Below are 23,294 nucleotides of genomic sequence, written 5' to 3' on the forward strand. Positions count from 1 at the left end.
AAATCTCTCGCCCCCCACTTTGCGCACCGCTGGGTTATACCACAGGTGTGGTCAAATGCTAAATAGAATATAAGGGTACACTAGGCGCTGTCCTATACTCTTTTAAATATATATATATATATTTAAAAGAATATAGGACAGCGCCTAGTGTACCCTTATATTCTATTTAGCATTTGACCACACCTAGCGCATCAATCATATATATTATATATATATATAGCAGATATTACCAGATCTTGATCCGGAAAGAAGAGACAGCACACAGCCAAGTTGAAATGACAATATATTGAGGTAACAAAACTAAGGCACTACATCCGACGTTTCGGTCAGCTACATGTGACCTTCCTCAGGGATGTGCCCTGAATATATATATATATATATATATATATACTGTATAGTGCACACACCCACACACACACAACGTTTTATCCAACTTTTTAATTGATCATTTGTAGAGAAAATGAACAATGTCGCCAGAAGCGCTATTTTTCAAAATGTAACATCTCTACTAGTGTAAAATGATACTTCATATAAAGCAGGTTATGTGATACAGTATTAAATGACTACATGTCTCTAATCACATCCCAGTATACGGATATCTTCTATTATCACAAGCTGCTAACATCTGACAGGGCTCAGGGCCTGAGCCCAGAATGTGACACACAGGACATTCTCATTCTAAATTTCAAAAAATATTGTGTTTATTTCTGATTTGACTGCCGTGGTTACAGCTCAACCGCTCTGTGCCTGGGTTCTACTGTCACCACTTTCTGCCACAACCAGCTGACGGTGGATGTACAAGGAGTTCAACGCTCATTGGCATCAAATCTGTGGCTTGGTTGACATATTATTTCTCCAGCTTTTTCCAGTTTAAAGCCAGAACATTTCCTGGGGAGATGGAGACACCTGAGGTAAGATCTGATTAAAAGACAACCTTTGGGGAAGGAAAGGGTGATGGGGGAGTGTAAGAGGGGGGTGAGAGAGCAAGGTGGTGTGTGAGATTGGGGCAGCACAAGAGAACGCAAAAATGATGGGGATTTGCTGCACACCAACAAAAAAAAACAATAAGTAGTGATACTTTTACCGGTGCCCCTTAGTCTCAGGGAAGACCGGCATTTCGTCCAATGGATACAATATGATTGATGGAAAAGGGCACACGGATTTGAATAAAAAAAGATCATTTATTGTGCCACAGACTACAATGTTTCGGCTGCTGGCCTTTCTTTACTGGCTTTAGTGTGTTTAGCCACTTTACCTGGGAAAGGCCAGCAGGCCGAAATGTTGTTGTCTATGGCAGTGCAAGAGAAAACAGGTTGGGGGGGGGGGTCTCGCAAGTTCGCTGACCCATGGGTGAGGGTCCCCAGTGGAAATTAGTCCTGGGCCCCGGGAAAGCTGTCTGTGGCCCTAGTCATACTAGCGGAGTAACATGTAGAAAGGACACGTATGTTCAGAATGAGTTAGCATGGTATTTTGAGAGGCATCATAGCAGGTAATACTGAGCACTGCAAGGTCAGTCAGTATGAGGAAGGGTCCGATGGAGGAGTTGGAGGGTCCCAGAATATCTCTTAAAGCAGGGGTGCTCAAATCGAGGGGCGCAACATTTTCTTGGGGAGAAGGGGCTTCGCGCTTACAGAAGCCCCACGCTATTTAAATTAAATGCCGGCGATTGCGCGCAACGCCTCTGTAAGTTCCCTTTCCTTGTCTCCGGCGGCTTCTGGCGACAGCAACATGGCGTCAAATGACACTGTGGGGTCACATGATGTGCCGTTGCCATAGCAAAGTGATATCACATATATGCGTCAGAACGCCGGAGACAAGGTAAGGAGGGGGGGGGGGGGGAGCAGGGGAAAAAGGTTGCACAACCCTGACTTAAAGCATTGTCCTGCATACAGATCGAAGAATTGATATGCCAAGAGGAGCCGAAAATAACACCGAAAAGAATACTGTTTCGGGTGAAGAAGGTGAGTGATGAAATAGCCGTCACTGTGTAACTCTTCCAGTTACCTGCAACTTCATGCAGAGAAATAGCAACGCTTGTTTTTAACGTGTTAAGCGCCAAGGGGGAATTCAACTGCTGAGAGGTTAAGGGAGTTACTAACCCAAACTCAGCGACGTTTCTGTGTCTCTGTGATAACTCCCCCAGGACAGGAAACAGAAACATGACCTCGGAGACTGTGAGACCACCCCCCTCCCCCCCTCCCCCCCCTCCCCCCCCCTCCCTCCCTTCTACACTTGGCGTCCGTGCGAGGCCGCGGCTTTTTATTAAAACTTCAATTAACCTAATAAGTGCCAACCCCCTGCCAGAGTGCTCGCTCATTGGGTAAAGGCCAAAGGTACCTGATCCAATGGCCGTAACTCCCCCCTAGCCGGGCCCCGGCCGTCTGGCGAGAATGGGCCCCAGGAACGCACACGTGTAAATAAGCCGCGCCCACTCGCCACTCCCAGCACCTGTTATTTTATTTCTGTTATTCATTTTCATTGTTTATTTATTCTTTTTTTTATTTTAAACACGTACAACCAACATATTTACCAGTGTTCACAATAAAGGGCAGGGTGGGGGCACTCTCATGGCAGGGCGTAGGCTGACCCCGCGCCTCTGCCTAATTCTAACTCCCTGGCCCTTCCCCCGGCCGTGTCACCCTCACTGCCGAGGGAGGAGGGGGAGGGGAGGCCAGTGGGGACGTAGTCCACACTCACAGGTAAGGGAGAGTCTAGTCCCTCTGGTCATAGCGCCCGCTCAATGCTACTTTTCTGGGTTATTTTGAAGCGAGCTACACTGGGGAATATTTAGGGGTCTCCCCAGATACAGAGAGAACATTTAGGGGTCTCTCCAGACACAGAGAGAACATTTAGGGGTCTCTCCAGATACAGAGAGAACATTTAGGGGTCTCTCCAGACACAGAGAGAACATTTAAGGGTCTCTCCAGATACAGAGAGAACATTTAGGGGTCTCCCCAGATACAGAGAGAACATTTAGGGGTCTCTCCAGACACAGAGAGAGCATTTAGGGGTCTCCCCAGACACAGAGAGAACATTTAGGGGTCTCTCCAGACACAGAGAGAATATTTAGGGGTCTCCCCAGATACAGAGAGAACATTTGGTGATCTCTCCAGACCCAGAGAGAATATTTAGGGGTCTCTCCAGATACAGAGAGAACATTTAGGGGTCTCTCCAGACACAGAGAGAATATTTAAGGGTCTCCCCAGACACAGAGAGAATATTTAGGGGTCTCCCCAGATACAGAGAGAACATTTGGGGATCTCTCCAGACACACAGAGAATATTTAGGGGTCTCTCCAGATACAGAGAGAACATTTAGGGGTCTCTCCAGACACAGAGAGAATATTTAAGGGTCTCCCCAGACACAGAGAGAACATTTAGGGGTCTCCCCAGATACAGAGAGAACATTTAGGGGTCTCTCCAGACACAGAGAGAGCATTTAGGGGTCTCCCCAGATACAGAGAGAACATTTAGGGGTCTCTCCAGACACAGAGAGAGCATTTAGGGGTCTTTCCAGATACAGAGAGAACATTTAGGGGTCTCTCCAGACACAGAGAGAATATTTAGGGGTCTCCCCAGACACAGAGAGAACATTTAAGCACCAGGACATGTAAAGGAGTGAGGAATACATGTGATCACATTACTATCCTCTGTATCACAGGCATGGGAGGAGGAGTACAGCGACGAGGTAGATGCAGGAAGCCGCGCTTCACAGGTAAATGGGAATGGCGGAGCTGTGAACCTGCCGCACACACGGTGCTATTAGCTGTTGTACAGGACACTATTTATGGAAAAGTCTGCAACACGTTACAGTGTAATAATACAGAAGCTGCTGGAGATTTTTTAATAAAGGTTAGTGGGTCCGTTTCCTCGGCTCTCATGGGATGGGAGCGTTCCCCAAATCTGAGGTTTGTGCCCCTATTACATGGGGGGTGGGAGAGAAATACATAGAAACAACATGGCGTCAAATGACACTGTGGGGTCACAAGATGTGCCGTTGCCATAGCAAAGTGATATCACATATATACGTCAGAACGCCGGAGACAAGGTAAGGAGGTGGGGGAGTGGGGGGTGGGGGGGGGGGAGAGCAGGGGAAAAGCTTGCGGGACCCTGTCTTACAGCATTGTCCTAAATACAGATTGAAGACTGGGGATGCATCGGGGAGCCGAGAAAAAGACCGTTTCGGGAGAAGAAGGTGAGTGATGAAATAGCCGTCACTGTGTAACTCTTCCAGTTACCTGCAACTTCATGCAGAGAACTAGCAACGCTTGTTTTTAACGTGTTAGCGCCAAGGGGGAATTCACCTGCTGAGAGGTTAAGGGAGTTACTAACCCAAACTCAGCGATGTTTCTGTGTCTCTGTGATAACTCCCCCAGGACCCCCCTTCCCCCCTCCCACCCCCCCTCCCCCCCCTCCCCCCCTCCCTCCCTTCTACACTTGGCGTCCGTGCGAGGCCGCGGCTTTTTATTAAAACTTCAATTAACCTAATAAGTGCCAACCCCCTGCCAGAGTGCTCGCTCATTGGGTAAAGGCCAAAGGTACCTGATCCAATGGCCGTAACTCCCCCCTAGCCGGGCCCCGGCCGTCTGGCGAGAATGGGCCCCAGGAACGCACACGTGTAAATAAGCCGCGCCCACTCGCCACTCCCAGCACCTGTTATTTTATTTCTGTTATTCATTTTCATTGTTTATTTATTCTTTTTTTTATTTTAAACACGTACAACCAACATATTTACCAGTGTTCACAATAAAGGGCAGGGTGGGGGCACTCTCATGGCAGGGCGTAGACTGACCCCGCGCCTCTGCCTAATTCTTACTTCCCTGGCCCTTCCCCCTGCCGTGTCACCCTCACTGCCAGAGGGGGGAGGGAGAGGCCAGTGGGGACGTAGTCTACACTCACAGGTAAAGGAGAGCCTAGTCCTTCTGGTCATAGCGCCCGGTCACCGAGGGCTCAATGCTTCTTTTCTGGGCTATTTTGAAGCGAGCTACACTGGGGAATATTTAGGGGTCTCTCCAGACACAGAGAGAACAGTTAGGGGTCTCCCCAGACACAGAGAGAACATTTAGGGGTCTCTCCAGATACAGAGAGAACATTTAGGGGTCTCTCCAGATACAGAGAGAGCATTTAGGGGTCTCCCCAGACACAGAGAGAACATTTAGGGGTCTCCCCAGACACAGAGAGAACATTTAGGGGTCTCTCCAGCTACAGAGAGAACATTTAGGGGTCTCTCCAGATACAGAGAGAGCATTTAGGGGTCTCCCCAGACACACAGAGAACATTTAGGGGTCTCCCCAGACACAAAGAGAACATTTAGGGGTCTCTCCAGATACAGAGAGAACATTTAGGGGTCTCTCCAGACACAGAGAGAATATTTAGGGGTCTCCCCAGACACAGAGAGAACATTTAAGCACCAGGACATGTAAAGGAGTGAGGAATACATGTGATCACATTACTATCCTCTGTATCACAGGACTGGAAGGAGGTATGGAAGGAGGAGGAGGACAGCGACGAGGAAGAAGCAGGAAGCCGCGCGTCACAGGTAAATGGGAATGGCGGAGCTGTGAATCTGTCGCACACACGGTGCTATTAGCTGTTGTACAGGACACTATTTATGGAAAAGTCTGCAACACGTTACAGTGTAATAACACAGAAGCTGCTGGAGATGTTTTAATGAAGGTTAGTGGGTCCCGGTTTCCTCGGGTCTCATGGGATGGGAGCGTTCCCCAAATCTGAGGTTTGTGCCCCTATTACATGGGGGAGGGGAGAGAAATACATAGAAACAAAAATAAGGAGGGACAGAGATAAATAAAAGAGATAAGATTAAAGGTGGAGAGAGAGACTGACAGGAGAGGGAAAGGAAAGGCAGAGAGTAGGGAGACTTCTCACCCAAGGTGATGAAACAGCTGTGACACATGGACACCTTCTCTGAGAAACCTTCCACTACCCATGTGACATTACACCTCCACCGTAGGGGGTCCTGCGTCTGGGGAGGGTGTGTGTAAAGGATCCTGGGGAGGGGCATATAACGGAGTTCTGGTGAGGTGGGTATAACCGGTACTGGGCCTGGGGAGGGGTGTATAACTGGGTACTGGGCCTGGGGAGGTGGGTGTAACCGGTACTGGGCCTGGGGAGGGGTGTATAACTGGGTACTGGGCCTGGGGAGGTGGGTGTAACAGGTACTGGCCCTGTGGAGGGCGGTATAACGGGGTATTGGGGAGGGGTTATATGTGGCATAGGAGCTCTTGCGATACAGAGTATCACTGTCCCTGGTTACAAACACTTCATGTCTCCTGCAGGTCTGGACATGCACGAAGGTGGAGCCCTTTGTGCTACAGGACGTCGAGACGGGCGACGAGGCGGGCGACGAGGCGGACAGCGAGGCGGACAACGAGGCGGGCAACGTGGCGGGCAACGAGGCGGGCTACGAGGCGGGCTACAAGGCGGGCTACGAGGCGGGCTACAAGGCGGGCTACAAGGCGGGCTGCGAAGCGGGCTACGAGGCGGGCTGCGAGGCGGGCTACGAGGCAGACAGAGAGGCAGACGTCGAGACAGACAGAGAGGCAGAGAGCGAGACAGGCAGCGAGGCAGAGAGCGAGACAGACAGAGAGGCAGAGAGCGAGGTAGAGAGCGAGGCGGACGACAAGAGGGGTGACGAGGCGGACAGCGATGAAGGGGAATACGAGAGGTGTGGAGGGATGTGTTGCTTCCCCTTTCACAGGCTGGGGAGAAGATCCCGGGTGCATGTAGCAGAGGGGCCAGGGCGTAGAAACAGGGGTATTCTAGGGGCCCTGAGAAGTTGGTTTGACCGCAGGAGAGGCAGATAAGATCAGGAAGGCTGCGGGAGGGGCAGGTACTAGAGGGAGATAGGGACATTGGGAGTGAGAGGGTGAGAGAGAACAAGGAGCAGGGCCGGTGCACGGGTTTCATGCGCCCGAGGTGAAACTTAAAATTCGCGCCCCAGTTGTATAAAAAAAATAATAAAATAATAAAATAAACAGTGGCGTAGCTATCGGGGCTGCGACCGCAACCCAGTGTGACGCATAATAAAAGGGCGCCAAAATACTGGATATAAAAAAGAAAAATAATTTTAAAAAAAACCATAAATAAATAAAAAATAATAAGAGTAAAAAATAATAATTATTATTAATGCGCCCCTAAAACTTTTGCGCGCTAGGCGACCGCCTAATGGACGGCCGGCCCTGCGAGATATGCGAGAGGAAAAGGGGTGAATGGGATAGATATGCAGGGGGATGGGGGAGCAGGTGAGTTATACACAGGGGTACAAGGGCCCCATCACCCGCATCTCTATATACTGAGTGTGCCCCTGTGTATAATAACGCTGATCTGTGCTGCTCCATCTGATCTCACTGCGCAGTGACCCAGGGACCATCCGATCGCCATTTAATGGGGTCAGGAAGGAATTTTTTCCCCCATTGCACAGCAGGGGTTATGTTTCGCCTTCCTCTGGATCACAGCAACAAACTGCCCTTTGTGCATGAATTATCAGTGAGATCTTTATACACCCTGCATTGGTCTTCACTCCTTTGCTGCCGGAGGGGCCTGCAATGCATTGCTCTGCGTGTTACTATATCGCTCTGCAATGTGCTGCAGGCCCCTACCAGCAAAGAGATTAATTATTTCAATAAAATACTCTCTTTAATCCAACCTATGTGTAGTGTCTTTTCTATCCGTTGTATCTATTGCTAACAGCTCAGTGATTCTTACCCAGGACGCTGCACTAGTGTCACGCTGCCAGACCCGGGTGTGAGACAGGTTTATAGGGTCACATATACACTTCTGCCAAAACACACGTGCAAACAGGAAGCCCCTCTGATCTCATATCTTTTATTACACAAAACGGTGTCTAAAAAGGTAAAAAGAACATACATGGGATTCTGCTACAAATATCTCTCTAATTACAAACCAATTAGCAAATCATTCAGATTAGAGTCGAGCGAAAGAAAGGGTTAAGTATCTCATGTACAGTATATGCAGTGCGGGCTGTTCTGCAGCATTACATGCAGGGCACAACGTGTAGGGGATATAAGTAATGCTGATCTCAGAGCTGACCGGCTGACCTGCTCTTCTGGCTGACCTGCTCTTCTGGCTGACCAGCTGACCGGCTTCCCTTCTTTCAGCTAACTGACCTGAATTGTGGCCCCTGTCTCCCAATTAAACGTGTTATTGGCATATTCTTGTTTGACTCGTTCTATACAGACATTTTCTATATATTTATTGTGGGATTTGATAACATCTGTAAGATCTCTCAGAATATCACGTTCTGTACGTTTGTGTTGAAGATTTTTCCATTCTCAATTTACTTAATATTAGTTTCACATAAAAGTGTGCGCGCATCTCCTTCCGCCTAACTGGCACGTCGTCCTTACGGGCGCCACTCCTTGTCACTCCACGCTGCCCTCCAGTGGTTAAAGAAATAAGATACATTTACTATACTCATCTGGCAGCTGCTCCCGTATAAGGTGGGTAACTCTGTATTAGGGGTCTTGGTTAGAGTATATTTTATACTTATGTCGGATAGATGAGGAATTAATATTCCTAACGGGTTATTGTGAGAGGCCTTAGATCTTTTCCTATATGCACGCAGCCCTCGCCTCTCTGACCTTGAACACGTACTTCAATCTGATTTTTTGAGACTTGAAACTGGATTTCCCAAAACAAACTGATTTTAAACACTGACAAGACTGTGACAATGGTATTTGGGACCAGAGCTACGTTGCTAAAGCTTCCAATGACAGAGCTTCAGATAAAAACCAACTCTAATACCATCCTAGCCCCTGTTACTTGTTTTAAATATCTGGGCATATAGTTCAACTCCCATTTAACATTTGGGTTGCACATTGATACCCTGACATCCAAATTCTATGCCAAACTTGGTAAACTTTATAGGAACAAATCCTCCCTATGGCCCTCATGCAGTAAGCTGCGATAAACCACTTATCACCAGCGTATCGCCAAAAAAGCCTACAGCAATTCAGTAAGCCCAGAGAAGCTGGCAATAAGAGCAAAAATTACCGGTTTTGCCGGAAAAAAAAAAAAATCGGCAGACGCGCGGTGATAAGCCACTTTTCGGCACTGATCGCCAGTTTTTCAAACACGCTCATTTCTATAAGCCCTGATCAGCTTATTGCGGCTGATCGCCACTTTAAAATTGCTGTTTCTTCTACAAATTGTCCCTGTGACAGGGCTGCTTGCACTATTGTATAAGTTACATGCATGTTTGCTTTCTGGCATCAAGGGCACCACTTTATCTTTCTTTCTGTTTGTCTTTTTTTTGCTGGGCCCAGCGATCTTTTTTTTTTTTTGTTTCCTTTATCTGAAACTTTACTAACCTTTAATGTGGTGTCATGAGGTTAGCCAGTATAATGCAGGTATGGTTGGAGTTAAACACAGTTTGATGTTACACAGCCATGGGCAGTCCCTGTTAAAAAGGAAACGGGCGTTGCCTTCCTGCATACCATCCAGGGTGGATTATATCATGGTATGGAGGGGGAGGAATTAAAGTAAGTGATACTGAATGTCATTTATTTTGCAGAGTAAAGACATGCATGGGATGTTTGTACTTAGTATTGATGTATTTCTGTACATTCTCTTTTTATACAAAAGTTTATGTTAATGTTGAGTTCACATATAGGTTCTGCTAACGAGGCTATAACTGGATACGGTCTTTGAACCGTGCCTCAGGGCGTTACTAATGCACATTTCGTGCTAGCCCTTAATGAGAGGACTATTTATTGCCATGCTAGGTTTTCTTACTCCACTGAACTATGTCACTCGTGGATTTATTAGTCTGCATTGGTTGTGTGATGATCACGCCGTTTTCTTATAGATCCGCATCAATATATTGATCTGCATCGTTATATCAGGGTTGGCATATTTATTAATTGAGTCAACCTGATTTGGCTCTTCGTGTGAGTGTCTGGGTATTCACGTCCTTCAGATTTAGTTTCAGCAGTCTCTTTTATAGAGACTGGTGATTTTTAGATATAAGTGCATCCCCATTGTGAGATTAGCACTTAATTCTGTTGGACCTGTATAAGATATATCCTGGCATCCATACCGATGTAATTTGATGCTGAGATCCCTTCAGCTACCTTCCATTTTTATATTATTTGGAAGTTTTTTGTTTGGTATGTCATCAGGGGGTGGCCTTGGATTTTTTGTACCATACCCCTCTATCCAAGTACTATTTTATTATTGATTAAAAGGATTTTAAACCTATCATTACTCACTGATCTACCTGAGTGCATTCAAGGGGGAATCTTTCTGTATGTTTGTCGTGAGTGAAGCAGCAGCAGCAGGTGTTAGTGCTAAGGTGAGTGAAGCAGCAGCAGGTGTTAGTGCTAAGGTGAGTGAAGAGGCGGCAGGTGATAGTGCTGAGGTGAGGGAGGCAGTGGCAGGTGATAAGTACCAAGGTGAGGGAAGCAGACAAACGGTGCGTTTTAAATGTTCAATTGAACAACCTCATTTCCCAATTTTTACATGGTGTGGCGATTTTCACTTCTCATTAGCCACTCCTGTGGCAACATGGAAAAATAGGTTGCCCACCTCTGTTGTACAACATTTCTATCACCTTTCATATTCGGAGCCCTTCTCATGGGCGGGATATCACCGGGACCCGGTTCCTGGAGAGAGGAGTTAGACGTGTGTCTCAATGGCCAACTGGTAATTATTAACCTTTTTGCTTTTTGACCCACAAAACGCAGGCATAAAAATATCGCAACAAGGAGACAATAATGTGCTTTTCTTTATTTCAACATGATTTAAGAGCCTCCGATACATTCCTTTTTCCCTTTGTGTTTCTCCAATCCGAAACACTACAAAATGTTTTTATTTTATTTTTTAAATACAAAAATGTACAAGATATTACAAGGGAAACAGGCTCTGTCAACATCGAGAAGACTTACTGCTCCGTCCTCTGTGTATAAAACTTTCAACTGTGGAACGCGTTTTCATTATTTCTAATCCGCCTCGAGGAACAAACATCCATAGGAAGTGGGGGGTGGCAGATCTAACACCCACTACTCTTTGGTTTATATATAGGGGCGGGGGGGGGGGGGACCTGTTAGGGCAGAGGTGCTCAACTCATCCTCATGCGCCTCCCCTCCCTCATCCTATCACAGCAGCACAGGTGGCTCAAAGACTAAGCCTCTCATTGTGCTGAAGCTGGGATTGTTTGGGACATCATGAAAACCTGACCTGAGTTAGGAGTCAGCTGTGTCCCTCCTTAGGTAGCGTCTGTTTAGGAGGAACACGTGCATCCAGGTGGGTCAGTCTTCTCTGTGGGGAACACGGCACCTCCAGCAGTGAATGGGTTAACACCTTGCCATGTGCTGGAGGTCCGACTGCAAGCACACGGGGTTAAACAAATGCTGTGGCCTAAAGCTGCGATATTCTGTATCTTAAATAGGAAAGCGGTTCTGATTCTACAGGCAACAAGGCATCATAAAGGCATGAAAGAGTTAAGTGCATAGTATGGTGAGTGGGTCGTAGGGCGGTGGAACGGGTGCGGTTTTCGGAGTGTTACAGGGAAAGCTGCTGCAGGATCGTGGCTTTAAGCAGGGGTTCTCAACTCTGTCCTCAAGACCCCCAACAGGTGAGGTTTTCAGGATATCCCAGCTTCAACACAGGTGGCTCAATCAGTCCCCGTGTGAGCACAGGTGGCTCAATCCTCGAGGCACCTGTGCTGAAGCAGGGAGATCCTGAAAACCTAAAACCAGTATAAATATTATAAAATCCTTTTTGAAAGCCCCCTTGGCAGTATTTGGAAACTAGATGAATGCCTGGAGGCGTCGGCGATGTGTTGGTGACACTGAAGGGTTAACTAAATCCCACACAGTAAAGCTCTTCCGCCGTCCCCTTCTGCGCCGATGACTGTCCCTGTCTGTCTCCGTCCCCCGCTCCTTTTCATTGTATGTATAATGTTATATTTATATATATATACTGCCAGTGTACACGGCGCTTTACTAAATTACAATACAAGTGCACGCAATGAGAAGCGGGACAGGAGAATGGCAAAGGGAAGCCCTGTGCCGAAGAGCTTACAATCTGTGTTGTAGTGGGAGGGGAAGTGCGTTCTGAAGGTGCAGTCACAGAGGTCAAGCGCATCTGGGTCAGTTGCAGAGGCTTATATCCTGTAATAAGGTTCTTATTGTGAGTCCGACCCTCTGGCCGCGCTCTGGGCCCCTCTGGCCACGCCCTGTGCCCCTCTGGCCGCGCCCTGCGCCCCTCTGGCCGCGCTCTGGGCCCCTCTGGCCGCGCTCTGCGCCCCTCTGGCCGCGCCCTGCGCCCCTCTGGCCGCGCCCTGTGCCCCTCTGGCCGCGCTCTGGGCCCCTCTGGCCCCCCTCTTTACTGCCACGCTTGGGTTGACGCGGGAGCATGGGAAGCTGCCGGCATTTTATGGCGGCTCCAGGAATTTCCGGCAGAGTTGGCAACTATGACCTGGTGACCTTGGACCATCGCCTCTCTGCAGCGAGCTTGGACTTCCGCGGGTGGGGGAGGGGTGGGGGAGAGAACGTGGCCAGCGGTTATGGTCGTCCTGACTATTTTAGACGGGGCTCGTTAAACCGTGAGGTGGGGGGGGGGGGCTGTCATTGATTTTCTCGCGGTGTGCTTCCTGGGCGCGCGGTTTCCGCAGCTTTGCCTTCTTCCTGCGGCGGAGCAGCTTGGGAACGCGGTATATTGAGGGTCGTGGTGTTGGTGGGACCTGCCTCGTGTGGCGCACGGGATTCCTGGAAGAGACGCCGTCCGCGGCTCCCTAACCACGACGCGGGCGCCATTAACCCTACAAACGGTTACGTTAGGCCAGTGTTTCCAGGTGTACAGAGACACTGATACTTTGCGTCGCTGGGGCGGGGCGCTGGTAGCAGAGTGCCTAATCCGCGGGGAATTTAACCACTTGTATGCCGGCGTTGGGTTTCCGAAGAGACCCCTCGGAGAGGAACGTTTTGGAAGTTGAGGGAGGATGTAATGATTAAGCAGAGATAAGAGGGGTACTGAACCGTGGCTTCTGATTGGTTAACTTCACGTGCCGTAACCCCATCCATGTGTTTCTGGTACTAAAGGGGTTTTTGATGCCCCCCCCCCCACACCCCTAATCTCTCCCCTGTCTGCATCACCATCAGGTCTCTCCCCACCAGCCTACGCCGCCTACCAAGCAGCGGCAGTGATGCCGGCGGAAGCCGCCGGGCTTTACCCGTCGCCTGGGCTCTTATCCACAAGGAGCGGCCAGACCATGGCGTTTTACCCCGCCCAAGCCACGCAGCTGTACATGAACTACACGGCCTATTACCCCAGGTACGGGGGGCAGCCGTGTGCGTGCCGGGTATATCTTTCAGGGGAACCTACCCGGGGTACAGAAAAAGCTGTGGTACTGGGGTTCAGTGCGTGTCCCTGCACTCTGCTGGGGGGGTATCTTTTTTGGGGGTATGGGTGTTTTAATTAGAGATTTTGGTTGCCGCTTTCAAATGACACTCCTGGCCGCCCCCCTCCTGCTGTCGCCAAATCCCTGTCGCCAGCAGAGGGGAGGGGACCTCACGGGAGGCGTCAGCGGGACGCACAAAATGGCGGCACACAGAGGGGACCGTGAAACCCATTGGCTGGATCATCTTGTACATTCTTAATATGGAACTGTTCTAATCTCGCATGGAAACATCCGGATGATGGGTCTTGGAGTATAGCTGCCTTTAATAAGCCCACTTTGTAAACATTCTGCCCGCCTTTACCACCACTGCTGGGCGGAGGCGCCACGTCTCCACTCCTCGCGATAACACCCACAGGAGTTTATTTTATTTCTTTTTTACATTTTTTTAATTTATTTTTATTTGTCTCCCTTTCCAGCCCGCCCGTCTCTCCCACCACCGTAGGTTACATCACCGCCCCCTCCGCCTCGCTGGCGTCCGCCTCCCACGCCATGTTACCCCAGCCGGGCGCGCTGGTGCGCATGCAGGGTCTGCCCTACAATATGGGCATGAAGGATATTCTGAGCTTCTTCCAGGGTTACCAGGTGAGTGTCTGCCCCCCTCTCCCCCTCCCCCCGTCCCCCCGAACCCTTCAACAGGGCCCGCTGCAGGGTAAATCTGTGCCGAGTACTGCTACTCTGCTTTTCTTTAACATGTTTTGCCAAGGGGGATACAGTGAGACGTGCAGTGGTGCTGAGTGGTACAGAGTATCACTGCTCCTCCTTTACAAACACTCGGTTCCAATACTTCTGTAAACTTGCCACCCCTCTGGCTTTTTATAGCAATGGGGGTTGTTTTATACACAGGTCCCCGTCCCTGCCTGTTGTCGGACCATAAATATTGTATGAACCCTAATAAAATACGCCCCAAATGTTTAACGGGCCCCGATCTTCCCGATGTCCGAGCCCAGCACCGCGGCTTCCTTACACACAGCAATTCAGGCTATTTGATATTTTTCAACATTTGGATTGAAGCAGGGGGTCTCCGGAGGTGAACGCCATTCATTTCAGCTCCGGGGACACCCTGCTTCCCGAGATAGACCTCCGAAGGGGGATCCACACTTTAAATCTCCCGCGTCACGTGAGCCAATGGGAGGCCGCAGTGGATGACCTCGCGGCTTCCTATTGGCCGCAGGGCGCTCGAGCTTTGAAATGCCGCCATTACGTTAGCCCTGCTGGCTGAGCGGCTACCGGCGCCCCCTACGGAGGTATCTCCGGAAGCAGGGGGTTCCCGGAGCTGAAATTAATTGGGGTTCACCTCCGGAGACCCCCTGCTCCAATGATTTGCGACAGAAATGGCGCGCCTGGATTGCTGCTTTTATCACTGGATGTCTCTCGCTGTCTGTTACGTCCTAATGGTTTTCCGGTCAGAAATCTATTGCTGACCCCCTCCCCTATATGGCCCTATAGGTGCCTGGTTAGGGCGTACAGGGTAGGGTGCGCAATCCATGCACTGGGAGGCGGGGAAGATTTCTTTACACCATTGCTTTTTTACACGTTTTCGGAGTGTTCCCGGGCCCCTTTGGCAGAGAAAGGGTTGCGGAGATGGGTTTAAAATGCTACTTAACCCCTTCACTGCTGGCTGTGGCTGGCCATCCAATACGTTTGTAACTACGTGTGACAGGCAAGCGGTTAAGTAGGTGACCTAACCACTGGGGCGCTCGCATTCACAAGAGAGCCTGATTATTATTTTTTTATTTAATAAAATATATATCTATATATATATATAGATATATATTTATAGTATTTGCCCCATTTTATCACCAGTGTCGGAGTCTCCCGGAGACTGCGCAGAATGGAGCCTTCTGATTGGTTTAAAGGGCAGTTCCTCCTGTGCGTTTTTATTTTTACAGATTTTTTTCCCTTCCCCGTCCTGCACAATCCGCGCTCTGTGTTCACCTATTTATTTTTAATAAGTTCGCTCCATTTTTTGTAAAATATAGATATCACTGGATTTTATTCCTAAAAAAAATAAATAAAAAAAAAGAGCTGGAAACCTGTAATCCGCTCTCATACGGGGACATTAATAGACCTGACTGAACCTTATCTGAGAAGAATAAACGAAGATTATTTTTTATTTATTTTTTCCCCTGATAAGATTCTTTGTAGGCTGCATGGAAAGCACCTCTGTGCTGCCTGTTCAGAGTGGAGAAAGTGAGAATTAACGGCAGGAGTTTTCGTGTCTCGTGGGGACACTACGGCTGCCTTTGGGCAATTTGAATCTGCTATAAAGGGAGGTGGGGGGGGGGGGGGAGGAGAGTCGCATGGAGCTCACTTGGTTTTAGAAATGGGTCACACCGAGGGAACTCCGCCTTCAGCGCCACAAACTCTGTGATACGTGCAAGTGTTAAATCTCAGGGCAGCGACCGTCGGAATCTAACGCCCTGTTTTTTTATTTCTCCCCCTTCCCGCCCCCCTTCTCCTCCCGCTGCTCCTCAGGATCCTGTGTCCCCCCCCTCTTTTGGAGGGGTACGGTCTGTAACCCTTCCCAGCGTCCAATTGGTGCCGCCCTTTTGATTGGAATGTAGCAGCCGAACCAATGGAGATTTGGGGGGCCGGGCACACGAATGATTTTGGGGTTGTGCGCGCGGCGTCCCCGGTTAATATTTGGTCTCACGGTGGGATGCATGGGTCGGAAACACTGCACTTTTTAATTCTGGTTTAGTTCATGGCGCCTTCCCTCTTACCAGACCTGCCGGGAAACTGGCGTTCAGAAATAAGAAACTTCCCTTCCCCCCCCAAATTGTGCCGACACAAATGTATATTTATACACCGGGCCCCATACACGGCCGGTACCCGATTCCTGCTGGGATCAGTCGCCCCTCGCCAATTTGGGTACCACCCTCTGTTGCCCCCAGGTGGCGCTGTGTCCTCGCACACGCCTGCCGTGCCCTGCGGGGTGACTGTGTGTCTTTATTTATATAGCGCCATTAATGTGCACAGCGCTTCACAGCAGCAATGCCCGGGACCATCGTATAAATAACACATAATATAAATAACAGACCGTGGGAAAACGCGCCTCAGACATAAAACTGTGATACCTGCCCCTCTTATAACCCAGGGAAGGCTCGTGGGGTCGTTCTTCTCGCGGGCAGGTCTGGTAGCCGTGGCTAATTGTGTGTTTGCACTGGGAGGCTGCGCCCCAGGAGATTAGGGGGTTTGGGGGGGGGCCTCCGGACGTCCCGTGTTTGTGTTTTCAGGTGGTGGATCGCTGGTAATTTTGGGGGGACAATGGCTGCTCTCGCGGGGTGACGGCTTTCTGGCTCTTGGAAATGATTCCGGGTTGTAATTTGAATCTGCCCCCTCGCCCGTTCTGTGCCGGGGGGGGTCCGGTGGGAAGGCTGGCACCATGTGGGTTAAATGGGTTGGCTTTTTATTTGCGGTTTTAACCCATTCACTGCCAGGTCAGACAGCACATTGTGTGGTGTGTATAATATGTACAAATATATATTTATTCACACTGCAGCAGTGAAGGGGTCACTTTCTGCATTTTACCCCCCCGGCTGACAGGAGACGCTGCACTTTGTCTTTTGTGCAACACACACACACACACGTGCTCACCTGCAACACACACACACGTGCTCACCTGCAACACACACACACACGTGCTCACCTGCAACACACACACGTGCTCACCTGCAACACACACACACATACACACACGTGCTCACCTGCAACACACACACACGTGCTCACCTGCAGCGCGCGCGCACACACGTGCTCACCTGCAGCGCGCGCGCACACACGTGCTCACCTGCAGCGCGCGCGCACACACGTGCTCACCTGCAGCGCGCGCGCACACACGTGCTCACCTGCAGCGCACACCCGCTCACCTGCAACACAAACACACCTGCAGCGCACACCCGCTCACCTGCAACACAAACACACCTGCAGCGCACACCCGCTCACCTGCAACACACACACACCTGCAGCGCACACCCGCTCACCTGCAACACAAACACACCTGCAGCGCACACCCGCTCACCTGCAACACAAACACACCTGCAGCGCACACCCGCTCACCTGCAACACAAACACACCTGCAGCGCACACCCGCTCACCTGCAACACACACGTGCTCACCTGCAACACACACCCCTGTAATAGAAACGTCTTGTTTGTGTATGAGGTTTTCAGACTGGACTCGTGAGGAGGAGACCTGCGAGGTCTGGAAACCTTGTGTACAAACTACACGCGTCTGGTTCTCGCGCTGCTCCATCCGGCTGTGAGCCTGCCCCAGGACAGGTCCAGCTGCTGAGTGACCCGTGTCTCCGGTCAGTCTGTAGGGAGGGGGGTGCAGGGGGGCGGGGAGGCCTCCATGATGCTTCCACCTGTGGCGGTGAAGGGGCCGGCATGGTTTGGCACAGGAGAGCTTCGGGGTGCTGACTTGTCCTGTGTCACCTCTGCAGTATTCCCCCGAGGATTACAGTGGCCTGGTACAGATGGGGGACCAGACACGGAGTGTGCTACAGGCGCCTAAAGAATGGGTCTGCTTATAAGAGGGACACCTCCAACAAGGTAAGGTCGGGGCACCTGGGTGGCAATTACCCCTAAAACTCCCCTCCCTGCTTCCTAACCACAGGCCATCAAACTCTGCCAGCGCGGTGGGTAATGGGTTTAATGCAAGGGTGGCCAATTCCAGTCCTCAAGGGCCAGCAACAGGTCCGGTAATGGAATATCCCTGCTTCAGCACAGGTGACTCAGACTGACAGCCACGTCAGCACAGTTTGCTTGGTCAAAAACCGAGTCACTGATTGAGCCACCTGTGCTGAAGCAGGGATAGCCTTAAAACATTACCTTTTGGTGGCCCTTGGACTGGACTTGGCCACGCCTGGTTTAAGGCATTTGCGCTGGGACGGGAGAGGTAATAAAATGTAAAGTCTGGCTGCGTCCTACTTACACTGCAAAGTGCCGCGTTTATCATCAAGCAAAGGCTACAGATATTCCCACTTAGAGTGTGAGCTCTTTGGGGGAGGCTCTGCCTTGTGTTTTACCTATCCCACTTATCCCCATAGTTTGTAATTTACATACCTTGTATCGCATACAGAATATATGTGACCCTCCCTGCCCGGCTTCCTAGGGAGATTACCTTGGGGTGCTATATATGGCTACCCCGCATGGGATACCGTGACTCGGGGGCTGGATTCAGGCGGCTGGGGGATGGGGCAGCAGGTCGCAGAATAATGGGCGCCAGGAGCTTCTGTAGTAAAACAGTTAGTTAACAGTTACTCACCTTCTCTTCCCCCCCCCCTGCCCCCTGTAGTCCCCTAGAACCCCCCTCTCCCCCCCGCCCACCTGCCATATCGCCTAAGTGCTGGCACCTGAAGTGGGCCTGTTGGGGGGTTTAACCACTGGAAGACATTTTTGCATATAATCCGGTTTCAAAGCGTTACAAATCTCCCTGGCGCTGAAAGTTACGCGTCACCTGTTTAACCCCTCCTTGTCTGATGTGGGGGAGTCTGTTCCTTATCTTATCCTCTCTTCTCGCCTCCATCCTCCAGCTTCAACCAGACTCCTCCATCCTGCGCGGGCCATCGGTGAGCGCCTGGAAGTGGCCGTGGCCGAGAAATAGGGTTATGGGGGGCCGCAGCGTGGACCTGTGGTGTGAACGGACAGAGCCTGGGGGCAGCGGGGGGGGGGCAAGAGCATCCGGATCTGCACCCCCCCCACCCCAAAAAAATACAGAGCGTGGCACACTTATTTTGGCAGTGTATGTGGGAAAGTGGCCGTGGCTCCAACCCGTGGCTCCAACCCGTGGCTCCTTTCCCTTTACACTGACTCCCAGACGCAAAATTCCTAAATAAATTGGGATTTTAGTTTTTTTTTATTTCCCGCGCCCCCTCCCGGCTGTTACATACTAATATTATTTTAGTGTTTCTCCTGTGGCCCACGCACCCCAATTTCTCTCCCCCACCCCCCCCCACCCGTGTTTTATTTCTGAGGCTGGATAGAGTCCCAGTCATCCTGGCGGCCATATTTGTGGAGCCCGTATTAAATGGTGACGTCGGCAATGAATCCCTCTGGGTCACCGCGTTCGCTCGAACCTTTCCGCACCGTTAACTGCCAACCTGCTCTTCTCACAGCCAAATGCTTCTATATACCACTAAGTTATACTACTTATTTATTTTTATTTAAAAATATTAACTTTGGAATATTCCCTTTTTCTACTTGTTTACACTGTTTAACTATTTTGATGCTGGAGAGATTCCTGCACTTGGTGCGTGTATATAGATGTGTGTGATATATACTGTATATCAGGAGTGACCAACTCCAGACCTCAAGGGCCACCAACAGGTCAGGTTTTTAAGTCAAAGACTGTGCTGAAGCAGGGACTGATTGAGCCACCTGTGCTGAAGCAGGGATATCCCCAAGACCTGGCACAATGTGGACTGGAGTTGTTGGCTGTATATCTATATCCTTCAATGCATTATTTTCCTCCAGTTCCAAAATGGCGGGCCAGCCAGACGAAACTGAATGAATTTGTGCTGTCTGCAACTCCCTGTTTTTTATGTATATATGTGTATAAAAATATAGAAGAAAACAGAAAAATAAGTTTCAATAAAATATGTAAGTTTGACTAGCCGCCTGCTGACAAAGCACTAATGTTTTTTTTTTTTTTTTTTTTTTACTTTTGATTAAAATAAAGTGCAATAGCAGCAGAATGTCGCTTAACGGCCTTATTTCTGCTTCTATGTATATTGACTTTATTCTTTTGAATCTGTTTTTTTTTCTTTAGTGTAATAAAAAAAAAAATAATAACGTGTGTCCGCCATTGAAGTGGGATGGAGGAAGCAGAGCGTGTCTGCCTATACTGGCTTTTTAAGGGGTCTCGAAGCCGAAGAAAGGGGCACAGATTTTAGTACCCGGAGATTTATAAGATTGTCGCCCATTTCAGAGACCAGCATCCACTGTACTTACTGCTCCTTTACTTCTCCCCCATGTGGGAGGTTCTGCTTCCAATTTTAAAGAAAAAGTCCAAGCGGCACAAAAAAGAAAAACTAATTACCTAAGCTAACGATTTTAGTTCTCCCGCAATCGATCAGCAAAGATGCTGCTTCTCAGGGTTCACTAAATGGCCGCCTTTCAGTTTCAATCAATTCTTCAGTCAGTGTAACGCGGTAATATAAGGCTACATTGTAGCTGTTAAGGTAACATTATCTATTGTTACAGTTTGCAACTCAAACTGCTGGAAACATTGGCAACAAATTATCACAAACAGGAAAGTGTTGCAAAGATCTTGCACTGCTGGGGAGGTGAGCTAAAGTTTGCTATAGAAATTGAAGGATACTCTGTATATTAAAAATGGCATTTAAAGTTGAATAATAAAACAAAACGGTAGTAAATATCTAATACTGGGGGACTTTTAATTTAAATTTTTTAAAAAAGTATGGATTGCTGCTTCAAGAAGATATATCATTTTTTTTTTTTTTTAAAGTGATGTCATTTGTTTTATGATGTGCCCCGGGACATTGGGACAGGCGGGGGGGGGGGGGGGGGGCGGGGGGGGAGGAATCTGCTTCCCTAAGTATCGTTATATCGAGCTGCGTGGTATAGATTAGTGGGGTATATTTCAGTTCCCCCAGCGTAACCCCCAAAGTTGGCTCCCCCATAATGCTTCACACTGCTCCTGTCGGCCAAGCCAGCGTGGACAGAGGTATATACCACAGGGAAAAGAGGCACAGGTTTAATGATTTGAGGATCCTCTCTATCCACTCTCCTGTTCTCTCACACCACCCTCTCTCTACCCCCTCTCCTTCCACCCTCTCTCTACTCCCTCCCCTCTATCCAATCTCTCTACCCCCTCTCCTCCCCCTTCTCTCTCTCCCATCCCCCTTCTCTCCCATCCCCCTTCTCTCCCATCCCCCTTCTCTCTCCCCCCCTCCTTTATAGATTGTCAGCTCCTGGGAGCAGGGCGCCCCTTACCTGCTGTTGCAGGTAATGTTACTGAGTGCTGTGTAGCATGTATAAATACATGAAGATAATATAAGGTCGGAGACCTCTCGCTGCACCTCACACGGCTTGTCCTGTCCCGGAGGAAAGACACGCAGACGCTTTCCAGGTGAGTAGTGTAGTGCACGCACGTCCACAGAACTGAATCCCTGGCCCGCAGAGCTAGCAATCTATGTAAATATAAGTGAGGCGTGCGTTTGGTTAGAGGAAATGGAAAGTTAACTCTTTCGCAGCCGGAAGGGTGTTGGAGGGTAAATAAATCTGCAGAGTAGCCGTACCCAAGACATGCTTTAGTTGTATGTTCTATCTACAGGTCGTCCTCGTCATCCAACGTTTCACTTTACGACGAACTGCATATCCAACGCGAACGGATTCCATTGGTTAGCCGAGGACTGCCTGTATGTGTTCCTGTACAATATAACCGGGGACTGCCTGTATGTGATCCTGTACAATATAACCGGGGACTGCCTGTATGTGATCCTGTATAACCGGGGACTGCCTGTATGTGATCCTGTACAATATAACCGGGGACTGCCTGTATGTGATCCTGTACAATATAACCGGGGACTGCCTGTATGTGATCCTGTACAATATAACCGGGGACTGTCTGTATGTGATCCTGTACAATATAACCGGGGACTGCCTGTATGTGATCCTGTATAACCGGGGACTGCCTGTATGTGATCCTGTACAATATAACCGGGGACTGCCTGTATGTGATCCTGTACAATATAACCGGGGACTGCCTGTATGTGATCCTGTACAATATAACCGGGGACTGCCTGTATGTGATCCTGTACAATATAACCGGGGACTGTCTGTATGTGATCCTGTACAATATAACTGGGGGACTGCCTGTATGTGATCCTGTACAATATAACCGGGGACTGCCTGTATGTGATCCTGTACAATATAACCGGGGACTGCCTGTATGTGATCCTGTACAATATAACCGGGGACTGTCTGTATGTGATCCTGTACAATATAACCGGGGACTGCCTGTATGTGATCCTGTACAATATAACCGAGGACTGTCTGTATGTGATCCTGTACAATATAACCGAGGACTGCCTGTATGTGATCCTGTACAATATAACCGGGGACTGTCTGTATGTGATCCTGTACAATATAACCGAGGACTGTCTGTATGTGATCCTGTACAATATAACCGGGGACTGCCTGTATGTGATCCTGTATAACCGGGGACTGCCTGTATGTGATCCTGTACAATATAACCGGGGACTGCCTGTATGTGATCCTGTACAATATAACCGGGGACTGCCTGTATGTGATCCTGTACAATATAACCGGGGACTGTCTGTATGTGATCCTGTACAATATAACCGGGGACTGCCTGTATGTGATCCTGTACAATATAACCGGGGACTGCCTGTATGTGATCCTGTACAATATAACCGGGGACTGCCTGTATGTGATCCTGTACAATATAACCGGGGACTGCCTGTATGTGATCCTGTACAATATAACCGGGGACTGCCTGTATGTGATCCTGTACAATATAACCGGGGACTGCCTGTATGTGATCCTGTACAATATAACCGGGACTGCCTGTATGTGATCCTGTACAATATAACCGGGGACTGCCTGTATGTGATCCTGTACAATATAACCGGGGACTGCCTGTATGTGATCCTGTACAATATAACCGGGGACTGCCTGTATGTGATCCTGTACAATATAACCGGGGACTGCCTGTATGTGATCCTGTACAATATAACCGGGGACTGCCTGTATGTGATCCTGTACAATATAACCGAGGACTGCCTGTATGTGATCCTGTACAATATAACCGGGGACTGCCTGTATGTGATCCTGTATAACCGGGGACTGCCTGTATGTGATCCTGTA

General features: G+C 49.3%; 2 protein-coding genes across 2 annotated transcripts; both read left to right on the top strand.

The window, feature by feature from the left end:
- The first annotated feature begins 304 nt into the window (after positions 1 to 304).
- Positions 305 to 7,664, top strand: LOC142470242 (uncharacterized). The gene is made up of 6 exons (XM_075577190.1): positions 305 to 911; positions 1,893 to 1,961; positions 3,661 to 3,714; positions 4,138 to 4,194; positions 5,470 to 5,538; positions 6,296 to 7,664. Exons 1-6 carry the CDS (start codon positions 897 to 899, stop codon positions 6,821 to 6,823), a joined length of 792 nt encoding a protein of 263 aa, XP_075433305.1. The 5' UTR covers positions 305 to 896; the 3' UTR covers positions 6,824 to 7,664.
- Positions 7,665 to 12,919: 5,255 nt separating this feature from the next.
- On the top strand, positions 12,920 to 19,130 carry LOC142470190 (epithelial splicing regulatory protein 2-like). The gene is made up of 5 exons (XM_075577167.1): positions 12,920 to 12,983; positions 13,142 to 13,313; positions 13,857 to 14,022; positions 17,885 to 17,993; positions 18,977 to 19,130. Exons 1-4 carry the CDS (start codon positions 12,920 to 12,922, stop codon positions 17,972 to 17,974), a joined length of 492 nt encoding a protein of 163 aa, XP_075433282.1. The 3' UTR covers positions 17,975 to 17,993; positions 18,977 to 19,130.
- Positions 19,131 to 23,294: the final 4,164 nt, after the last annotated feature.

This window comes from Ascaphus truei, chromosome 19 (assembly GCF_040206685.1).
Source record: "Ascaphus truei isolate aAscTru1 chromosome 19, aAscTru1.hap1, whole genome shotgun sequence".
Lineage (NCBI taxonomy): Eukaryota > Metazoa > Chordata > Amphibia > Anura > Ascaphidae > Ascaphus > Ascaphus truei.

Excerpts from the sequence above, each read along its gene's own strand:
- LOC142470190 (XM_075577167.1), top strand. The coding sequence starts at position 12,920 with ATGCCGGCGTTGGGTTTCCGAAGAGACCCCTCGGAGAGGAACGTTTTG. Across the intron at positions 12,984-13,141 it reads TTTGGAAGTTGAGGGAGGAT|GTCTCTCCCCACCAGCCTAC; the intron begins GTAATGATTAAG and ends CATCACCATCAG. Across the intron at positions 14,023-17,884 it reads GCTTCTTCCAGGGTTACCAG|TATTCCCCCGAGGATTACAG; the intron begins GTGAGTGTCTGC and ends TCACCTCTGCAG.
- LOC142470242 (XM_075577190.1), top strand. Across the intron at positions 1,962-3,660 it reads TACTGTTTCGGGTGAAGAAG|GCATGGGAGGAGGAGTACAG; the intron begins GTGAGTGATGAA and ends TCTGTATCACAG. Across the intron at positions 5,539-6,295 it reads CAGGAAGCCGCGCGTCACAG|GTCTGGACATGCACGAAGGT; the intron begins GTAAATGGGAAT and ends TGTCTCCTGCAG.